General features: G+C 38.4%; 1 protein-coding gene across 2 annotated transcripts in view; it reads right to left on the bottom strand.

Moving 5' to 3' along the window:
* WDR49 (WD repeat domain 49) overlaps positions 1-19769 on the bottom strand; it is a 184691-nt gene that overhangs the window by 12145 nt on the left and 152777 nt on the right. For both annotated transcript variants that reach the window (XM_031935245.1, XM_023213507.1), the window contains exons 17-18: positions 14275-14384; positions 9848-9994 (exon numbers count right to left, since the gene is read on the bottom strand). In XM_031935245.1, the coding sequence (XP_031791105.1) occupies positions 9848-9994; positions 14275-14384 (257 nt within the window). The remainder of the gene's footprint in view (positions 1-9847; positions 9995-14274; positions 14385-19769) is intronic.

Genomic DNA, 19769 nt, shown 5'->3' with positions numbered 1-19769 from the left:
CAAAATACTTCAATAGTTTTCATATGACTCTCAAATAATGGTTGCTTGTGACCTGTTGAACCTTTTAAATAAGTTGTTCACATATTAATGACTTCTGTTTTATAGACCCCAACTTTTGCTATGTGTGAATTGTATTTGTGAATTTTGAGATAATTTAGTGTTATGTAAACAAAAATGTAGAGCAATAGGAAGGATTTCTACTTTTAAAATGCCCCTGAGTTTTCTGTTCATTCTAGATGTTTACTATCTAAAAGGTTCTCAGGCAAGCCATGTGTAGCAATCTCTCGTTTATCATATAGTCAATGTATATATCTATGAATGCTTTCTTCCTGCATTTTAATTATTTGTTCAAGAAAGAACTTTTATATAATATCAAGATTATTTTTCTTTACTGGTGCTAGATTTAAAATAATATTCTAAAAGAAAGATACATTAAACTAGATTTTACTAAAAGCTTACGTGTATATTTTTCACCTGTAGTTTAAGGGCTAATGTGAAACATTGTATGTTTCAATAAAACCCTATGTATTATGTCCAGCACACCCTTCTGGGTTGTTAGATTCTGGTTGAGTTCACTGTTTTTGAATTATTTTTGTCCCTCTTTTCAAGTTGCAAGTCTCTGATGGATATGCAAACTTTTCTTATCTACTAGAGATTTGATTTCCTCTTCTCCTTGGAAACACCACTTTTGGGATTTACTTCAAATTGGACTGGAGTCTGCTACCTTGCAGTCAACTCTCCAAACTTTTCAATCTTATGTGTTTTTTATCCACATTTAACTACAACTTTCCAAACTAATATTTTCAGTTTTTCTCCCTCCCACCTAAGGACATTACCAAGAACTAAAACCTGACATCCCAGATCCCTATATAGACTTTCGATTGCCTTGCAGCTATCCCTTTCTCCCAGGATCTTCAGGACTTCAAAACAGCTGACCTTTGCCTCCACCTGACAATATAAATTCAGATGGTTTTGTAGGAGCAACACCAATAAGAACCCCTGAGACACTATTTCTGAGACTGCTTTGCCCCACCCAGGAGCTTTAGGATCACTTCTAGATTGTTCAGCAATGAGAGGTACTCATTTTTCTTAAACAAAAGGTGGATGAGACTGACAATGCTGAACTTTACCTCAGTCCAGTGCTCGTGGAAAGTGAAGACATTTAAGAAATCTCTCTACCCTCTCATGTTCTAGAAACAGCTAACCACAAAGGACTCCTCTCCTCTTATATATTCTAAGACCCTCTCTTTCCTTTCTCATGAGTCCTACAAGAAACATAGATGACTTCCTCATCTACCTATCTCTACAAAAGCTCAGACATCCTTTCTTGTCTTTGAGATGTTCCTGTTTAATGAACTTTCTCCGTACTGCAGTAGGCTGAATAAAACCATCTCTTTGTTTCATACACTTTGTCTTTCACAGAACAACAACAGCTACAACAAAACAATTCACCCTAAGTATCACTAATAGAGCATTTTCTCCACACTGTTTCAAGTTTTAAAGATTTTACAGATACAATGTGAATGGGTCCTGGGGAATTTACTGGCAAAACCTGACATAGAGCCAGTTCTAAGTAGCTTCCAGGATTTTGACTAAGGCATATCAAAGAGGGGTTTCAAGCTGTTTAAGAACCAACTGGGAACAACTTGAAAGCTAAAAGGAAAGTGCGACGAAAGATGTTTCAAGTTGAAAGGGAAAGAAAGAGAATACCAAAGGACATAAAAAACCCAGCAGGTATGGCTAAAACATCACCTGGTGATTTTAAAGTGTTTGAAAACTGTCCCAAGTTCCAAAGTGATAGTTTAGGACATTGAAAGTGAGACTTCATTGTACAATTGCCAAATAACCTATGCATGAAGTAATTATGGAGATTGCAGTAAGGTGGGTAAAATGCAGTACAAAGACATAAGGTACATTCTGTAATGATAGTGTGCAGGAGAAATATATTGGTAATTGAGGTTTTTTTGAAGTATTCTTTTATAATAACGATTTTTAAATTCAGCATTATCCTTCTGAAAAGGAGATGAACAATTTTAAATGAAAATAATAAAAAGAGATAATACAGTAAAATGGCTGGTTTTAGAAATAAGAGCAAGAATAAGCAACTAGGGAATTTGATTTGAATACTATTTGAACAGGGGAGGCTGCATTTAGAAATATTAATAGCATAAACACCTGAGTCAGTTTTTTAGCATTCCCATCTAGGCTCTACTTTTACTATCTATGTGAACTTAGGTCAGTTATTTGAATTCTTTATGCCACAATTCTTCATATAAAAAATGTGGGGAATAGTAATTTCTACACTGTAGAACTATTTAGTTGAATAATAATACAGGACTTTACCAGTAAATAAAATGTGTCCAAGTCTTACTAGGTATCAGGCACTGTGCTAAGGGCTTCACATGGGTTACATCATTTAATGTTCACAGAAACATTATGATGATAACTAAGATGAAGCCTATCTTCAGTTGAGGAAACTAAGGCACACAGTGTTTACTTGAATTGCTTAAGTTTAGAAAGCTAGCAAGTAGTAGAACTTTGTTTTGAAACCAGTCATACGCTTAAAATTTTGTCTTTATACCTTTATCGTTTCCATGGTTTATTCTCTTTATAAATTGCAATTCCCGCCCCCACCCTCAAAGACAACCATTACACCTTATAACTTACTGGGGATAAAACTGTAATTTTAAAGGTCCTAACATGATGTAGAAGGATGAGGAGAGGAGAACAAGCATGAAGGGGCAGAGGAGAATATGCCAGTTATCAATGTATTGCCCAAACTTTTTGATGCCTGCTCTGTGATGACAGACTCAAGCCTACAATGTCTCCTTTGCTAGCTGGCATGTTGTTGCCTAAGGGGCAATGGAGAGACACTGGAGGAGAAATGGATTTGTCTTCCAAGTTCCAGTTTCTCTGTGCTCCTCTCCCAAGAATCCTGCCCTGCAGTTTCTCCAGCACTAGGCTCTTATAGGATGACTTCTCCAGTACCAAACTCTTGCAATAGCTTTTCCAGCACCAGACTCCGGCAACGCAGGTAAGGCTTCTCCAGAACCCAGAGCTAGCAGTTTCCCCTGTCAGCAGTATGCCACCTATCTGGTACCACTCCATGAATGGTTTTCCATAATATCCTTGGCAAGCAAGAGGCCAACTGTGTGACTCTTCCGTGTGAACAGCCTCCCCTGTACCCTCTTAATGGGTTTGCAGTAAGTTCTGAGAAACAGCACCTTCCTATGGATAGTTTCTCCTGAAACCCTAGTGGTAGATTTCTGGTAAGTTCCACATACAGCATCTCTGTGGGTTTGCCATTCAGTGAGGCAGCCCTGGGATGGGTGGGACTCTTCCCTGGTCAATATATCTCAGGCCTGGGAAGTAGTGGCTGCTCTTTCATTTTTCTATTCCTATATTCCTTAGAGTTCTGCTTACTTCTTACTAGTCAATTTTCTATAATACACATGCATCAAATCTAAAATCAGAAGAAAAATATTGAATTTAATTCTAAAACAGGCCTATCAACTATAGTTTCTTTTCAGTTATCACTTATTTTTCCTTTCTATGATGGCTAGTTTCTTGGAAGTGTCAGCTTTCTTTAGTAAGTGTCCCATAGTCACCTCCATCTCAACATATCTTAGAAACTAATGTCATTTTCTAACTCTATATTATCTTCTTCTGTATTTCCTCTCTCAGTGATAGTCTTTTTACTTCAGCATAGTTATCCAAACTAGAAGACTGATTGACATACATGTATTCATCTCTTATTGGGTACATAATCCTTTAAATTCAACCTCCTTAATGTCTCTCAAGCTAGTTATTTCCTTTCTAGGTTTTCCTCATCTTCAAAATCATAATAGATATCATCTAGTGAATGGTTAGTGTGCTAGCTATCACGCTATAATCAACCCACATAACTCCAAGAGGCAGGCATCATTATCCCAATTTTACAGATGAAAAATAAACTGAGACTTAATAGGGTGAATAATTTATTCAGATATAAATGAATAGTAGAAGGCGAAGTGATGACTCAAAAGCAGAGAGCTGACTGCACACAACAAGTTCCCATTACTATAATATTGCTACCTTCAGTCTAGCCCCATTAGACTAATGTATCTACCACAGTTTTCAGAACGCTTTCTAAAATGCAAATCTGGTCATGACACTTTGTTTTAAACATCTCAACAGGAATTTTGTTTCTGGATAGGATTTAATAGGTAGTTGCAGGTTAGCTTTCTCACTGCACCAGATAGAAAAAAAAAAAAGATAAATTACAAATGATATGTTTAAAGCCATCAGAAGGCTGTGGAAGCAATGATGACCAAAATAACTAATTCCAGAGATGGTAGGGCCCTTCCTAGATGAGCTAAAATTGCCAAGTATTTTCTTCTTTCTGAGGATTTATTATGTTTGGGCATTGCTAAGAAACAGACCTGCATTCGACTGAGAGACTCTATCATGGGAAAGTAAATTTGGAAGCATTTTGATGGCTATGTGGGTTGGTGTGATGTATTGCAATCTAGAGAAATGTCAGAGTTTGGCCCGTCTTTCCCATAGGACATTCTCTGAGCCCTGGGGTGGTGTGGGAGACTGTGGATTGGACTGGAAATGCAGAGTAATGTTTTCTGCAGTTTTGCAGTATGTGGGAGACAATACCCCACTAAAAGGAGAAACCTAAAACAGACATTTGAAATCAGAAGTGGACTAAGCCTAACTAAACCTGTACCTCAGCACTGACCCGGCTCAAGTCCTAATTAGATTAAGGTCATTAGTGTCTTATTCTCTCTGCTGAATTAAGGAAAGAGTGAACCATTGCTGAGAGAAAATATTAATTTTAGTGTCTATAGATCTTTTATATTTTCTGTCATATAATAAAAAATACAGGACTTGCAGAGAAGCAGGAAAAATGAGACTAAAAACCAAGAGGAAAAATGCATGTATTAGAAGCAACCCAAGGATTATCCAGATATTGGAGTTAGTCAACCAGGACTTTAAAAATTACCATTATAAACATGTTTCAAAAACAGAGAGAAAAGATGAACAAAATGGATGAAAAAAATTTAACTGAGAACTAGAATCTGTATAAAAGAGATTCAAGTGGCATTCTAAAACTGAAAGTATATAAATATGTGTGTATATATATAATTTCAGATATACATAAATGTATAATCTGAAACTGGGAACTGATTAGATGCGTTTAAAAGCAGACTGGTCAATATAAAATATACAAACTGAAGCCTACCTAAGGAAATAAAATGTTTTTCCATTTTATTTATTCTATTATTTAATTCCACTTATTAAAAGAGCATCAAAAACATTTGTGATATAATTAAACAGTCTAACATATGTGTAATTGCTATTCCATCACAGAAGAGAGCAGGAATGAGAATAAAACATAATTTGGATAAAAATAATGGCTGAGAATTATTCAAAATTGAAGAAAGATGCATTGATAACTTTCTATGAACCCCAAGTAGCATAAATACACACACACACACACATAAAAACAGTACTTAGACTCATCACAGTACAACATCTGAAAATCAAGGCTAAAGAGAAAGATTTTAAAAGCAGCCAGAATAAGATGATTCAATAATATTAAGAGCAGGATTTTAAACAGAAACTATGGTTGCAGGGAAATACGTTAACTTTAGAAAGTTGAAACAACAACAATAACAACAACCCTGACATCTAGAGTTTTAAATCCAATGAAAATATCCTTCCAAAGTCAAAATGAAATACATGCATTTTTCAGACATGTAAAAGCTGGGAAAATTATTCACAAGCAGGCCCATATTTTAAGAAATTCTGTAGAAAATTCTTCAGACTGAAGGAAAATGGTCTCAGATGAAAGCCTAGTGCCACAAGAAGGAATAAGGAGCACAGGAAAAAGCATTGTAACTTCTAGAACAATCACTTTAAGAATACAAATAAATATAAACATTGAAGAGGTAATATAGGATACAAAATGGTAAAATTCAGAATGATTAAAATATTTCAATAGCTCCCTACTTCTGATTAAATACATGTCAAAGTCCTTAGTATAGTTTACTAGATGCTCCATGGTCTGCCACCCCACCTACCTGTCTAGCCTCGTTTTCTTCAAGCTCCTTCTAGAACCCAGCCAGTGGCAACTACATGTAACTCCTTTAGCACACCATATTATTTATACCACCTTAGAGCTGCCTATACCACTCCTCTACCAGAGTATCATCCCTCGCTTTTTTTTTTTTTTAAACCCGGCTCATAGCAACTTAACTTTTAACATCTAGTTCGGGTATACTCTGGTTTTCCTGAAAAGTCATCTCTGGATTTTCATGTGTTCCCATAGTATGCAGTATGTATCTCTATCATAGCCCTTGTTGTAGAATGTAATTATTTGTCTACTTATCTATTTCCCCGCTCCACTTCAATGTCAAGATCTCTGAAGGCTGGGTATCTACATATTATCTCTGCATCTTCAGCATCCAGCACAAATGCTACTATATGCAATATCTAGCCTAGGAAAAGCTAAATACAAAAATGAACAAACATTATTTGAGTATCTGCTTGTGAAAGACTCTGATATCACAGAGTGTATATACAATCTGCTTCAATCCTCCAGAACTTTATTTGTAAATGGCACACCATTACTTCAAACTTAACACATTCCAAACACATTTTACTTTACCTCTACTAACATGTGTAAAACTCAGTTAATGTCTCAATACCGGAAGTCACTCATTGTAGCCAACTTGGATTCATTTTGACTTCTGCTCTTTCCTTAACCTTGATATGTCCTTCCTCACTATTTCCCTGTTTTCTCCCTCATCTTTGACCTACTCATCCTTTAAGTCCCAGCTCGAATGTGACTGAATTCTTTCCCATGCTCCAGCCAGAATGAGTCAAACTTTTTTCCTGGCATTTTCATGGAACCTCATTGATGGTGTCCTATGTCATCAATAATCTGCATCTGTTTCTCTCACAAGTTGGTGAAGCTTTTAAAAGAAAATTATTTTCACTTGCAGAAAAGGCAAGTAAGAGGAAATACTTTCAAAACAGGGAAGTAAAGGAAGAAAAACTGAAGAAAGAAAATAAAAAACCAAAAGAAAGAAAACATCTTCTAAAAACTGTGGGGAAGTTACAGGAAATTTTAATAAGAAATCCAGGGGAAAAAAAATCTCTTTGAAAATTTATTAGAGTCTTTTAGGTATTTTGGTTATTTCTGCCCAGCCATTAACCCCACCTCTTCACCCACACATCTTCCCTGCCCATATGAAGAATTCATGTGTGGCTTCCTTCTGCCACAGCTTATATAAAAGATTCTTCATAGAAGCAGGAACTCTCACCCACTGAAGAGAGGTCTTTGCTGCTCTCATTACCTGTCTCTCTCGCTTCTTTCCTCCAGATTTGCATATTCTCTGTCATCTATTCATCTGGCCTCAATTCTGACTCCATTTTCTGTCTTGGTTTCTTCCTGTATGCATACCTGTATCTGGACTATCTTTACAACCTTGTCCTATGTCTGGATCTTTTTTACTGGTCATTCTGTTTGTGGCTCACAAGGACAAGAGAAGTACTTCCCATATTCATTCTTCCCCCCCGCCCCCCACCCCCACCCCAACAGGCTAGTGCAGTGGTGCAATTTTGGCCTCCACCTTCAGAGTTCAAGACATTCCCTTGCCTCAGCCTCCTGTGTAGCTGGGACAGCAGGCATGTACTATCATGCCCAGCTAATTTTTTGTATTTTAGTAGAGACAGAGTTTCAACATGTTGGCCAGGATGGCCTCAATCTCCGACCTCGTGATCCGCCCGCCTTGGCCTCCCAGTGTGCTGGGATTACAGGCATGAGCTACCACGCCCAGCCCCCATTTCATTCTTAAAAGTAAGTCATCCTGGTGAAAAATGATAGGATGACAGACTGAAATCCTTATCAGCCACACTAAGAGTTATTTAGAGCTGTAGGGGAGTTTAAACCTTCCCTCTGGAGGTTGGGCAATTGAGCTTACTGAAGTAAATTGAAAACACGAAGATTAACAGGTAATAATATACAAATTTATTAATGTACACATGTGCATGAAAACCCCACAAAATATGAGACTCAAAGAAGGGCCAGAGGGTTGAAGTTTAAATACCCTATTCACTGAGAAGAGGGAAATGGCAAATGGCAGGGTGGAGGAGGGAGGGTGAGAGGGGTAGGCAATTTTACAGGAAGAGTAAATACTTTTTAGGGGAAATGAATGAGCCCAAGGAACAGAAAATAGCCCGGGACAAAGTTTCTTTGTGCTCTGGGGGAGCTGATGACAAGTTTTAAAAGGTGAGGGGTAGAACTGCACTGTGAACAAAGGTTGTCTTATTATGCAGGTAGTCTCTTAGGTTAAAAAAGAGTTATTTTAGAGCACCCGCCAGAAAAGTAGGCAATAGCCTGTTTGGATGTGGTGATGACTTTTAATTTCTCCTCTGATAAATAACATTTCCTGGTTGTTTGATGAGATTCTTAGAGAGGAGGTTCAATACAGTTGCATTTCTTTAGGAAGAACCCTCCTCAGTCAGATAAGGGAATTACAGAGAGAAACCCTCCCTGAACTTTGAAAGGAAAAGCAGGGTAGACAGCAGGAGAAGGTAAGAGAGACTGGTTCTGAGGCCTTTCAATCTACTTCATTCAAAGCACTTAACATGCCAAAGTGGCATATTTTGGGGTATCATTTTCTGAGCCCGCAAAAAAAGCCCTAAAGTTCTGGCTTAGTTTTTAAGAGAAATGAGCAGAAACCATAGATTACCCACACAAGAGCAAGCAAAGAGAAATTCTAAGAAAATGTTTTTTTTAAAAGAAAAAGAAAAAAAAAACCTGATAATAATTAGACTGTTAACTACGATAATGAAGTATGACAGCTGTACCTTGCCTATAAGTAGAATTTCAACAACAACAAAAATGTTGACCAGCTGTTCTCCCTTTCCATAGGCACAAAGCAAAGAGGAGACTCTTAAACTTCCCTAACTGTGGATATAAGGAAACACCTTTCTACTGCAAACATTATTATTTATCAAGGATGATGTTGAACCCCAGCTCAGAGGATTTTAACAGTTTGAAACCACAGATCTCAGATGGCTTAGTTTAATTCTGATTTTTTCTGATTCTTACAAGCTGAAAACTTGAACTCTTTATTAATTATTTTAAATGAGCTTCCCTGCAGTGTCCATATGCTTTCTGAGTGCTTCACTGAGAATCAGGTTGTGTTACCTATTCTCCCACAGGACCCTTCTTGGCTGGAAGAATTTTTCTACAGAATTATTCCTCAAACTTTTAAGAACTCAGAAGACTATAATAGTCTGAAAAATAAAGAATTATTTTGTACATCTTGTTTCTATATCTTTAGACATCATTCACTTATAGTTTCTAACTTAAGCTTTCTTGTCTTCTCATCTCATTAGCCTAGCTCTGCAGCTGGAAGACTTTAAGACAATACATTTTAAGTCATCTCTATTTAGAGTGTTTCACATGAAAATAAAACAAGATTGCCAGACACTGTGTTCTAAAGTGGTCTTATGATGGCTTCCTCCAGCATCGGTTTTGAAAATTAAGGTTATTTGGGGAGAGAGATTCTCATCCATGGAAGATTCATGGATATGTGTTCATGGCATTCTAACTTCAGAAAAGGAACAAAATAAAAATATTCATTTCATATATCCCAGCCTGTTGGCTGTCCTATCTGAGAGCACAGATCAGCAGCTGAACTATAAATCTTAACAGTCAAACCACACTGTTTCACGGCAACCTACAAGGCAAACACTTGTTATTTTCATGCTTTTCTACTCTATTTTTAAATGATTAAGTTTCATGAAGAGGGATAGTAGAGGTGTATGATGGCTGAGAACTTACTTTCAAAAAGTGACGGGGCCTCTGGAATTTGGGGACGCTCCTTCTCTGGCTCTTTCCTAAAGTATTTCTCAGGGTCTAGAAGGAAAGCAGGTTTATTCACTTCAGGCAGCTCTTCCAGGACTCCAATGCTTAATGACCTAAATGCACCTTCACAACAGCAGGTTTCAGAGGAACAGGGAGAAAAAGAGTACAATATCATTAATTCCTTGGAAAGAGCTAGCACATTTCCAAGTTAACGTTTATAAATTTAACCTTCCTATTACTCAGCTGGTACAGCTGCAGTGATCTGCAAACCCTATAAACACAGCTGTCCAAAATAAATCCATACTGCTTTTTATTCAAAGGCACAAAAAGGAACTCAAGGCTTCCCATTCATTTTTTTTATTTTGTATTTTTCTGCTATTTTCCCTTGAAAATGAATATTCTGCAATTTTGGAAAAGCTCCAGTTTTTCTTTTATCTACAAGAAAATTGTATCCTTTGTGAAATGGAATCTATTTTTTTCAGTGTTTAGTTTAACAAAACATCTAAAATTTTGAATTGGCAGGTACTTTTTAAATAATGTTATCAAATAAACCAGAGCTGTGTTACTGTATTTATTAGGCACACAATGAGATGATAGAAATCTATTTTAATCATGTTCTTAAAGGCAAAGTCTTGAACAAAGTGAAAACAAATTCTCTGTGCTTCATGTAATAATTGGATAATAGAATGGAAATCTATAAAAAGCTCAATTTGAGATATAATTTTATGTTTCTTTGTTAGTTCTGTGAAGGTAGGAACTGGGTTTTTGTCATGATGGTGGCTCAGTACCTAAGAAAAGGAAACTAATCCATATTCAGCAGCTGCTATGGAACAAGTCTTATTTTATGTCAGTGGATTTAAAACTATAACAGGCATCAGAATTACCTGGATGGCTTACTAAAACATAGACTGCTGTGTGAGCCCCTTGGCTTCTGACTAATGGAGGAAAGCAGGGATGAGGGTCCCATAATTTCCATTTCTAGTAAGTTCCAGTTGATGATTATGGTGCTAGGCCAGGGACCACTCCTTGAAAACTTAATGTGCTATGTCAAATTAAACAAGAAATCTTTACAACATGTAAGGTATCATTGTGCCCTTAAGACAGATGAGGAAACTGAGACTTAGGATGCTTTAGTAGTTTGTCTCAGTTCACATAACTGTTAAATAGCAGACCATGGACTTAAGTTGAAATATGTTTAATCCCAAAGGTTATGCTCCGAGGTATAACAATAACATTACTAATAAGATTGTATTGGTTGCTGTAATATGCCAGGCAGTAGTCAAAGTGCTTTACATCTCTATCTCATGTAAACCTAACAAAAACTCTGTGGAGATTACTTGATAAATGGGCATTGAATGTTAACAAATAATTAGGCAGCTTTTTACAGCAAAATTTCATCAGAAATTTAGAAATCAACATATCTGCTCTATGAAAGTGTGACATTCCCTTGGACAAAAGTTGAAAAGATTATTTTGTAGTAAGTAACATATTTTTAATATAAAATAAAGCTTCAGGGAGGATTCTCATTTATGTTTCTAAACAATATACCTTAGTATAATAATGATTCCTTTGTTTTAGGTTACTGGTCTTATAATTCTTTTCTGGTCAGTCAACAACTAGACTAATACATTGTTTTGTGTGGCTTCAGGATTTCTGAGAGCAAAAATAGTTTTTATTCATCTTCATTTCTTAAACACTTAAGGGAAAGAATAAAAATTCTGGTGCCATCTCTTTTTTTAGAACTGTATTAGGTACTTCACACATATTTTCTGACTAATACAGTTAGGATATTTGTCCCCTCTAAATCCCACATTAAATTGTAATTCCCAGTGTTGGAGACGGGGCCTGGTAGAAGATGACTGGATCATGGGGATATATTTTTCATGAATTGTTTGGTGCCATTCCCTTGGTGCTGTCTTTGCAATAGTGAGTGAGTTCTCACAAGATCTGGTGGTTTAACTGTGTGTGGCACCACCCCCAACTTGCTCCTACTTTCACCATGTGATATTGCCTGCTTCCCCTTCACCTTCCACCATCATTGTAAGGTTTCTGAGGCCCTCACCAGAAGGTGGGCAAATGTTGGTGCCATACCTGTACAGCCTGCAGAATGGTGACCCAATTAAATCCCTTTTCTTTATAAATTACCTAGTCTCAGATATTTCTTTACAGCAATGCAAAAATGGCCTGACACAGAAAATTGGTACTAAGAGTGGGGCATTGCTAAAAAGATACCTAAAAATGTGCAAGTAGCTTTGGATCTGGCTAATCGGCAGAGCTTGGAAGAGTCTGGAGAACTCAGAAGACAGGAAGATGAAGGGAATTTTGGAAATTTTTAGAGATTGGTTAAATGGTAGTAGCCAAATCGCTGATAGTGATGTGCACAGTGAAGTACAGGCCGACAAGGTCTCAGATGGAAATGAAGAACGTACTGGGAACTGGAGCAAAGGTCACCCATATTATGCTTTACCAAAGACTTCAGCTGCATTGTGTTCATGGCCTAGGCATCTGTAGAAGCTTGAACTTAACAGTGATAATTTAGGGTATCTAGCAGAAGAAATTTCTACACAGCAGAGCATTAAGATATTCCCTGGCTGCTTCTAATAGCCTAGCTTAGATGTAGGAGCAAAGAAATGATTAAAAGTTGGAAGTTATATTTAAAGAAAAAGCAGAGTATAAATGTTTAGGAAATTTGAAGCCCAGTCATGTGGCAAACAAACAAACAAAAAGCATTATCAGGAGAGGAATTCAAGCAGGCTCTGGAGCAACCATTTGCCAAAGAGATCTGTATAACTAAAAGAGAGCCAAGAGCTAACATCCAAGACAACAGGAAAAAGGCCTTGAAGGCCTTCTAGACAGCCCCTCCCATCACAGACCCACAGGTCTACAAGGACTATAGCACTGTTCTCCGTACCTCTGCTGCTCCAGCTCCAGCTGTGGCTCAAAGAGCCGGATACAACTCAGGCAGCCACTCCAGAGTGAGTAAGCCACAGGCTTTGGTGGCTTCCATGTGATGCTAAGCCTGCAGGTAAATAGAGTGCAAGAGAGAAGGAGGCTTGGCAGCCTCACCTAGATTTCAGAGAATATAAAAAAAAAATCCTGGGTGCCCAGCAAGAAACCTGCTGCAGGGCAGACCCCTCACAGAGAACATCTACTAGCACAGTGCAGAGGGGAAATGTAGGGTTGGAGGTCTCATGCAGAGTCCCCACTGGGGCACTGCCTAGTGGAGCTCTGTAAAGAGGGCCACTGTTCTCTGCACTTGAGAATGGTAGATTCACTGGCAGCTGCATCCTATGCCTGAAAAAGCTGCAGGCACTCAACTCTAACCCATGAGAACAACCACAGGGGCTGTACCCTGCAGAGACACAGTGGCAGACCTGTGCAAGACCTTGGGAGCCTACCCTTGGTGCCATTGTGCCCTGGTTGTGGGCATGGAATCAAAGGAGATTATTTTGGAGTTTTAAGATGTAATGACTGCCCTGCTGAATTTCAGACTTGCCTGGAGCCTATAGCCCCTGTCTTTTGGCCAATTTCTCCTTTTGGAATGAAAATGTTTACCCAACGTCTATCTCACCTGCCCCGCCCACCCCCGGCCCCCCCACCCACCGCCCATTTTATCTTGGAAGTAAATGACTTGTTTTTTATTTTACAGGCTTATAGGTGGAAGAAGCTTACTTTGTTTCAAATGAGACTTTGAACTTTGTACTTTTAAGTTAATGTTGGAATGAGTTAAGACTTTGGAGGACAATTGGGAAGGAATGGTCTTATTTTGCAATGGGAGAAGGACATGAGATTTGGAAGTGCCAGGGATGAAATGATATACCCTGGATACTTGTCCCTGCCCAAATCTCATGCTGAAATGTAATCCCTAGTGTTGGAGATGAGGCCTGGTGAGAGGTGTTCGGGTCATGAGGGTGGATCCCTCATGGCTTAGTGCTGTCCTCATGGTAGTGAGTCCTCAGAGATCTGGCTGTTTAAAGTGTGTAGCACCTCCCCCACTCCCTCTTGCTCCTGCTCCCACCCTGTGATGTGCCTGCTATTGCTTCACCTTCCACGAAGCAGATGCCAACATTATGGTTCCTGTACAGTCTGCAGAACTGTAAGCCAATTAAACCTCTTTTTTTTTAATTATATAGTTTCTGGCATTTTTTTATAGCAATGCAAGAGTGGTCCAACACACTGACTTAGACCTTACACTTTTTCTGCTAGTATTCTGTGGGGCCTTGGACAGGTGACTTAATGTCTCTGTACCTCAATTTTCTCCTTTGTTAAATGGGGTTCACAGGACATTACATTCATGTTTATTAAGGAATAGGTACATTCCCGACACACAGAGTAGCCATTTGTATTCACACTAATCTATTCAATAACATTATAAAAATACATTAACAACAGAGACTACTTACTGAATGATTTTTTTATAACTTCACCATAATAAGGTTTTTGTGTTTCTTTCATGCAGGTATTTCTTTCCTTATATTTTATGCCTAAATTTATATCTTCTGATGGTCTGACACTGGAAGAAAATAATTCATGATGAAATACATTATTAACCACTGGGATGAAGAGACTCTTTCTGGCTAGATGTATCTTTGACCAAAAAAAAAAAAAAAAAATCTATTCCTGTGAACAGAAGTAGTGATATTTGTTTACACTAATCAAGCCATATCTTTTAATAAAATGCCTGCTAGCCAGGTGATAATAGAAAAGAGTGAGAGCCAGAGTGTCCAAGAATCTAATCAAGCAAAGACCCTGTCCCCATAGCAACAATGTTAGAGAAAAAATTATTCAGAAGAAAATTGTACAGAAACACGTACATTATCCTTGCCTTATTAATAAAGTACATAACGAGAAGTAAGCATCAATGCTTTGTGTCAAAGCTTATTTATTCAGTGCTAGGCATGTATCTTTAGTTGTGGTTATGGCATCCAAAATGTAAAAAAGTTCACTATTTTTGAGGCTTTCTCATATGAATCTATAAGAAAACTTTAGTGTAACTTGAATCCATAGAAAGAATTTTTATCAATAAAACATGGGAAATAAAATCATTACATAGCTGTATATAATCTTGTGAGAAAATAGAAAATGATCTCAAATCTATTTAAAATTCACTGTCATAGACTTCAACCTTAACAGCTATAAGTTATGTTGCCAAAAATTGTTATTAGTCTCTTCAGAGCACCATGCCAGAAAACACATCCATCATCACAAAATTGTGGAGAGTCCTGGGGATCTTGACTCACCATCTTCCTTCTGCCTCCCTTCCCTGCATCCCTCAGCGCTTTATAGTTTCTTTCCATTCTTCCACTCCCTGACTTTTATTCTATATCTTCTATGGATTTTGTAGCTATAAGACCCTGAGTTGTTTCCCATACTTTCAGTCTCAATTTTCTCCTCAATGTAATGGGACTCTTGCTGTAGATTTAAAGGAGATAAGATGGATGAAAGTTCAGAAATGTGCCTAATAAATAATAGCATTCAAGTAATGTTCATTTCCAGTTTTCTTTTTCCTTCACCCTATTTTTACTGTATCTTCCAATTTTAAAAGATTTTAAAATATCAATACAAGTAAAAAGTCTATATATCTCTCTTAAATTTAATATCAGATGCTATTTGCATGGCTTTAAGTAGTAATGTATTAATTGCTTTCTCATATATAAACTTTTCATTTTAGAGGTTTTAGATTTGCAGAAAAGTTAGTAGAGCTCCAGTATACCCCTCAACCAATTTTCCCTATTATAACATCTTACACTACCATTTGTCACAATAAAGAAATCAATATTGGTACATTACTATTGCCAAAAATTGTTATTAGTCTCTTCAGAGCACCATTACTATTAACTGAATTCCATATTTTATTAGAGTTTTACTAGTTTTTTCTTAATGTCATTTTTCTGTAATGTCAACATTATATTTTGTTGTCTAACTCCTTAGTCTCTGGTCTGTGACAATTTTTGAGGCTTTTCTTGTTTGTTATGATCTTGACAGTTTTAAGAAATACTTGTCAGATTTTTTTGGTAGAATATCCCTCAGTTTGGGTTTGTCTGATATTCTTCTCACGGTGAGACTGGGGTTATGAGTTGGTGAGAGGAAAGCAACAGAGGTGAACTGCTGCTCTTATCCCATCAAACCAAGTGTGCATGCTATCAACCTGACTTCCATGATTAACGTTAACTTCAATTACCTGGCCACCATTGTATTTGCCAAGATTTTAGTAATGTTTACAATAGCTACTGTACAGTTACTTTTTCCCTTTTTCCATATGCTACTCTTTGGAAGCAAGTTTTCAAGCACAACGCACATTTAAGAGGGGATGGGGTGAGGTAGTTAATCATGATTTCCTTGAATCAGGAGAGTATCAACATAAATTACTTGGAATTACAGATTTTTTTTTCCTTTTAGGAGAGCTTTGTGATTGGGTAAGTGGGCAGTTTTTCCCCAATTGCACTGGAATGGCATCCCTTGCCATATGCCATCTCATGTGAGTAAGAATTAGTATTTAGCCACTATTTAAGCTTTCAAGACAAGAAATAATGATATCCTTAGAGAGGCATTTTAAGATAGTAAGGGGATCTACAAAAGTAAGAAGTTGGTGTTGGATACTGAAAGCATGGAGTGTAGTACACTTAGGCCCTGCAGTTATTGGATTAAAAATATACCTTTTTCTAGAAAAGAATTATTCATGTAAACATGTGCAAAAGATTGGGGGGGCACAAGTAAAGAGGTTCCCCTTTAGAGTAGTTAACAACATACCTTGATTTTTTTTCCCAAAATACACTAAACTCTTCCCTGTTTTCAGACCATTTGCTTTCTAACTATCTCATCCTGTGGAATCTAAATCAAAGCAAAACATTTTGCCCATTTCCACTAAAGAGTTTTATCCACAGAGGGAGAAAAGTAGGCAGAGGGTAGGAGAGCATCTCTTGGAAATCACAACAAATAAAGTCAACAATCTATTGCTCTCTTTTCACAGATAGACATCTGACATTTGCAGGAGTGGTTACTCTGAAAATGCACAAGGGACTGGAACAAGGCAAATATTCTCAAGAAGAGAAGTGATGGATGAAGATAAAGAAGCAGAAGAGGGGTGGAGAAAGATGGCCGAATAGGAACAGCTCCAGTCTCCAGCTCCCAGCACGAGCAACACAGAAGACGGGTGATTTCTGCATTTTCAACTGAGGTACTGGGTTCATCTCACTAGGGAGTGCCAGACAATTGGTGCTGGTCAGCTGCTGCAGCCCAACCAGCGAGGGCTGAAGCAGGGTAAGACATTGCCTCACCTGGGAAGCGCAAGGGGGAATGTAATACCTTTTCCTAGCCAGGGGAACTGAGACACACAACACCTGGAAAATCGGGTAGCTCCCACCCCAATACTGCGATATACCAAGGGTCTTAGCAAACGGTACACCAGGGATTATATCCCACACCTGGCCGGGAGGGTCCCACGCCCATGGAGCCTCCCTCATTGCTAGCACAGCAGTCTGCAATCTAACTGCAAGGCAGCAGCGAGGCTAGGGGAGGGGCACCTGCCATTGCTGAGGCTTAAGTAGGTAAACAAAGCCGCTGGGAAGCTCAAACTGGGTGGATCCCACAGCAGCTCAAGGAGGCCTGCCTGTCACTGTAGACTCCACCTCTGGGGACAGGGCACAGTTAAAAACAACAACAACAAAAGCAGCAGAAACCTCTGCAGAGGCAAACGACCCTGTCTGATAGCTTTGAAGAGAGCAGTGGATCTCCTAACATGGAGGTTGAGATCTGAGAATGGACAGACTGCCTGTTCAAGTGGATCCCTGACCCCTGAGTAGCCTAACTGGGAGACATCCCCCACTGGGGGCAGACTGACACCCCACACCTCACATGGCGGGGTACACCCCTGAGACGAAGTTTCCAAAGCAAGAATCAGACAGGTACACTCGCTGTTCAGCAATATTCTATCTTCTGCAGCCTCTGCTGCTGATACCCAGGCAAACAGGGTCTGGAGTGGACCTCAAGCAATCTCCAAAAGACCTACAGCTGAGGGTCCTGACTGTTAGAAGGAAAACTAACAAACAGGAAGGGCACCCACACCAAAACCCCATCAGTACGTCACCATCATCAAAGACCAAAGGCAGATAAAACCACAAAGACGGGGAAAAAGCAGGACAGAAAAGCTAGAAATTCAAAGAATAAGAGTGCATCTCCCCCTCCAAAGGAACGCAGCTCATCGCCAGCAATGGATCAAAGCTGAACGGAGAATGACTTTGATGAGTTGAGAGAAGAAGGCTTCACTCCATCAAACTTCTCAGAGCTACAGGAGGAATTACATACTCAGCACAAAGAAACTAAAAATCTTGAAAAAAGAATGGAAGAATGGACAACTGGAATAATCAATGCAGAGCAGGCCATAAACAAACTGACAGAGATAAAAACCATGACATGAGAAATACATGACAAATGCACAAGCTTCAGTAACCGATTCGATCAACTGGAAGAAAGGGTATCAGCAATTGAGGATCAAATGAATGAAATGAAGCGAGAAGAGAAGTCTAAAGAAAAAAGAGGAAAAAGAAATGAACAAAGCCTTCAAGAAGTATGGGATTATGTGAAAAGACCAAATTTATATCTGATTGGGGTGCCTGAAAGTGAGGGGCAAAATGGAACCAAGTTGGAAAACACTCTGCAGGATATCATCCAGGAGAACTTCCCCAACCTAGTAAGGCAGGACAACATTCAAATTCAGGAAATACAGAGAATGCCACAAAAAATGCTCCTTGAGAAGAGCAACTCCAAGACACATAATTGTCAGATTCACCAAAGTTGAAATGAAGGAAAAACTGTTAAGGGCAGCCAGAGAGAAAGGTTGGGTTACCCACAAAGGGAAGCCCATCAGACTAACAGCAGACCTCTCGGCAGAAACTCTACAAGCCAGAAGAGAGTGGGGGCCAATATTCAACATTCTTAAAGAAAGGAATTTTAAACCCAGAATTTCATATCCAGCCAAACTAAGTTTCATAAGTGAAGGAGAAATAAAATCCTTTACAGACAAGCAAATGCTTAGAGATTTTGTCATCACCAGGCCTGCCCTACAAGAGACCCTGAAGGAAGCACTAAACAAGGAAAGGAACAACCAGTACCAGCCATTGCAAAAACATGCCAAAATGTAAAGACTATTGATGCTAGGAAGAAACTGCATCAACTAATGAGCAAAATAACAAGCTAATATCATAATGACAGGATCAAGTTCACACATAACAATATTAACCTTAAATGTAAGTGGACGAAATGGTCCAATTAAAAGACACAGACTGGCAAACTGGATAAAGAGTCAAGATCCATCAGTTTGCTGTATTCAGGAGACCCATCTCACATGCAGAGACACACACAGGCTCAAAATAAAGGGATGGAGAAAGATCTACCAAGCAAATGGAGAACAAAAAAAAGCAGGGTTGCAATCCTAGTCTCTGATAAAACAGACTTTAAACCATCAAAGATCAAAAGAGACAAAGAAGGCCATTACATAATAGTAAAGAGATCAATTCAACAGGAAGAGCTAACTATCCTAAATATATATGCACCCAATACAGGAGCACCCAGATTCATAAAGCAAGTCCTTAGAGACTTACAAAGAGACTTAGACTCCCATACAATAATAATGGGAGACTTCAACACTCCACTGTCAACATTAGATAGATCAACGAGACAGAAAGTTAACAAGGATATCCAGGAATTGAACTCAACTCTGCACCAAGCAGACCTAATAGACATCTACAGAACTCTCCACCTCAAATCAACAGAATGTACATTCTTCTCAGCACCACTTCACACTTATTCCAAAATTGACCACATAATTGGAAGTAAAGCACTCCTCAGCAAACGTACAAGATCAGAAATTATAATAAACTGTCTCTCAGACCACAGTGCA

Source organism: Piliocolobus tephrosceles, chromosome 2 (assembly GCF_002776525.5).
Source record: "Piliocolobus tephrosceles isolate RC106 chromosome 2, ASM277652v3, whole genome shotgun sequence".
Taxonomy (NCBI): Eukaryota; Metazoa; Chordata; class Mammalia; order Primates; family Cercopithecidae; genus Piliocolobus; species Piliocolobus tephrosceles.
The sequence above is the reverse complement of the archived record's forward strand: the minus strand, read 5'-3'. Positions and strand labels throughout refer to the sequence as shown.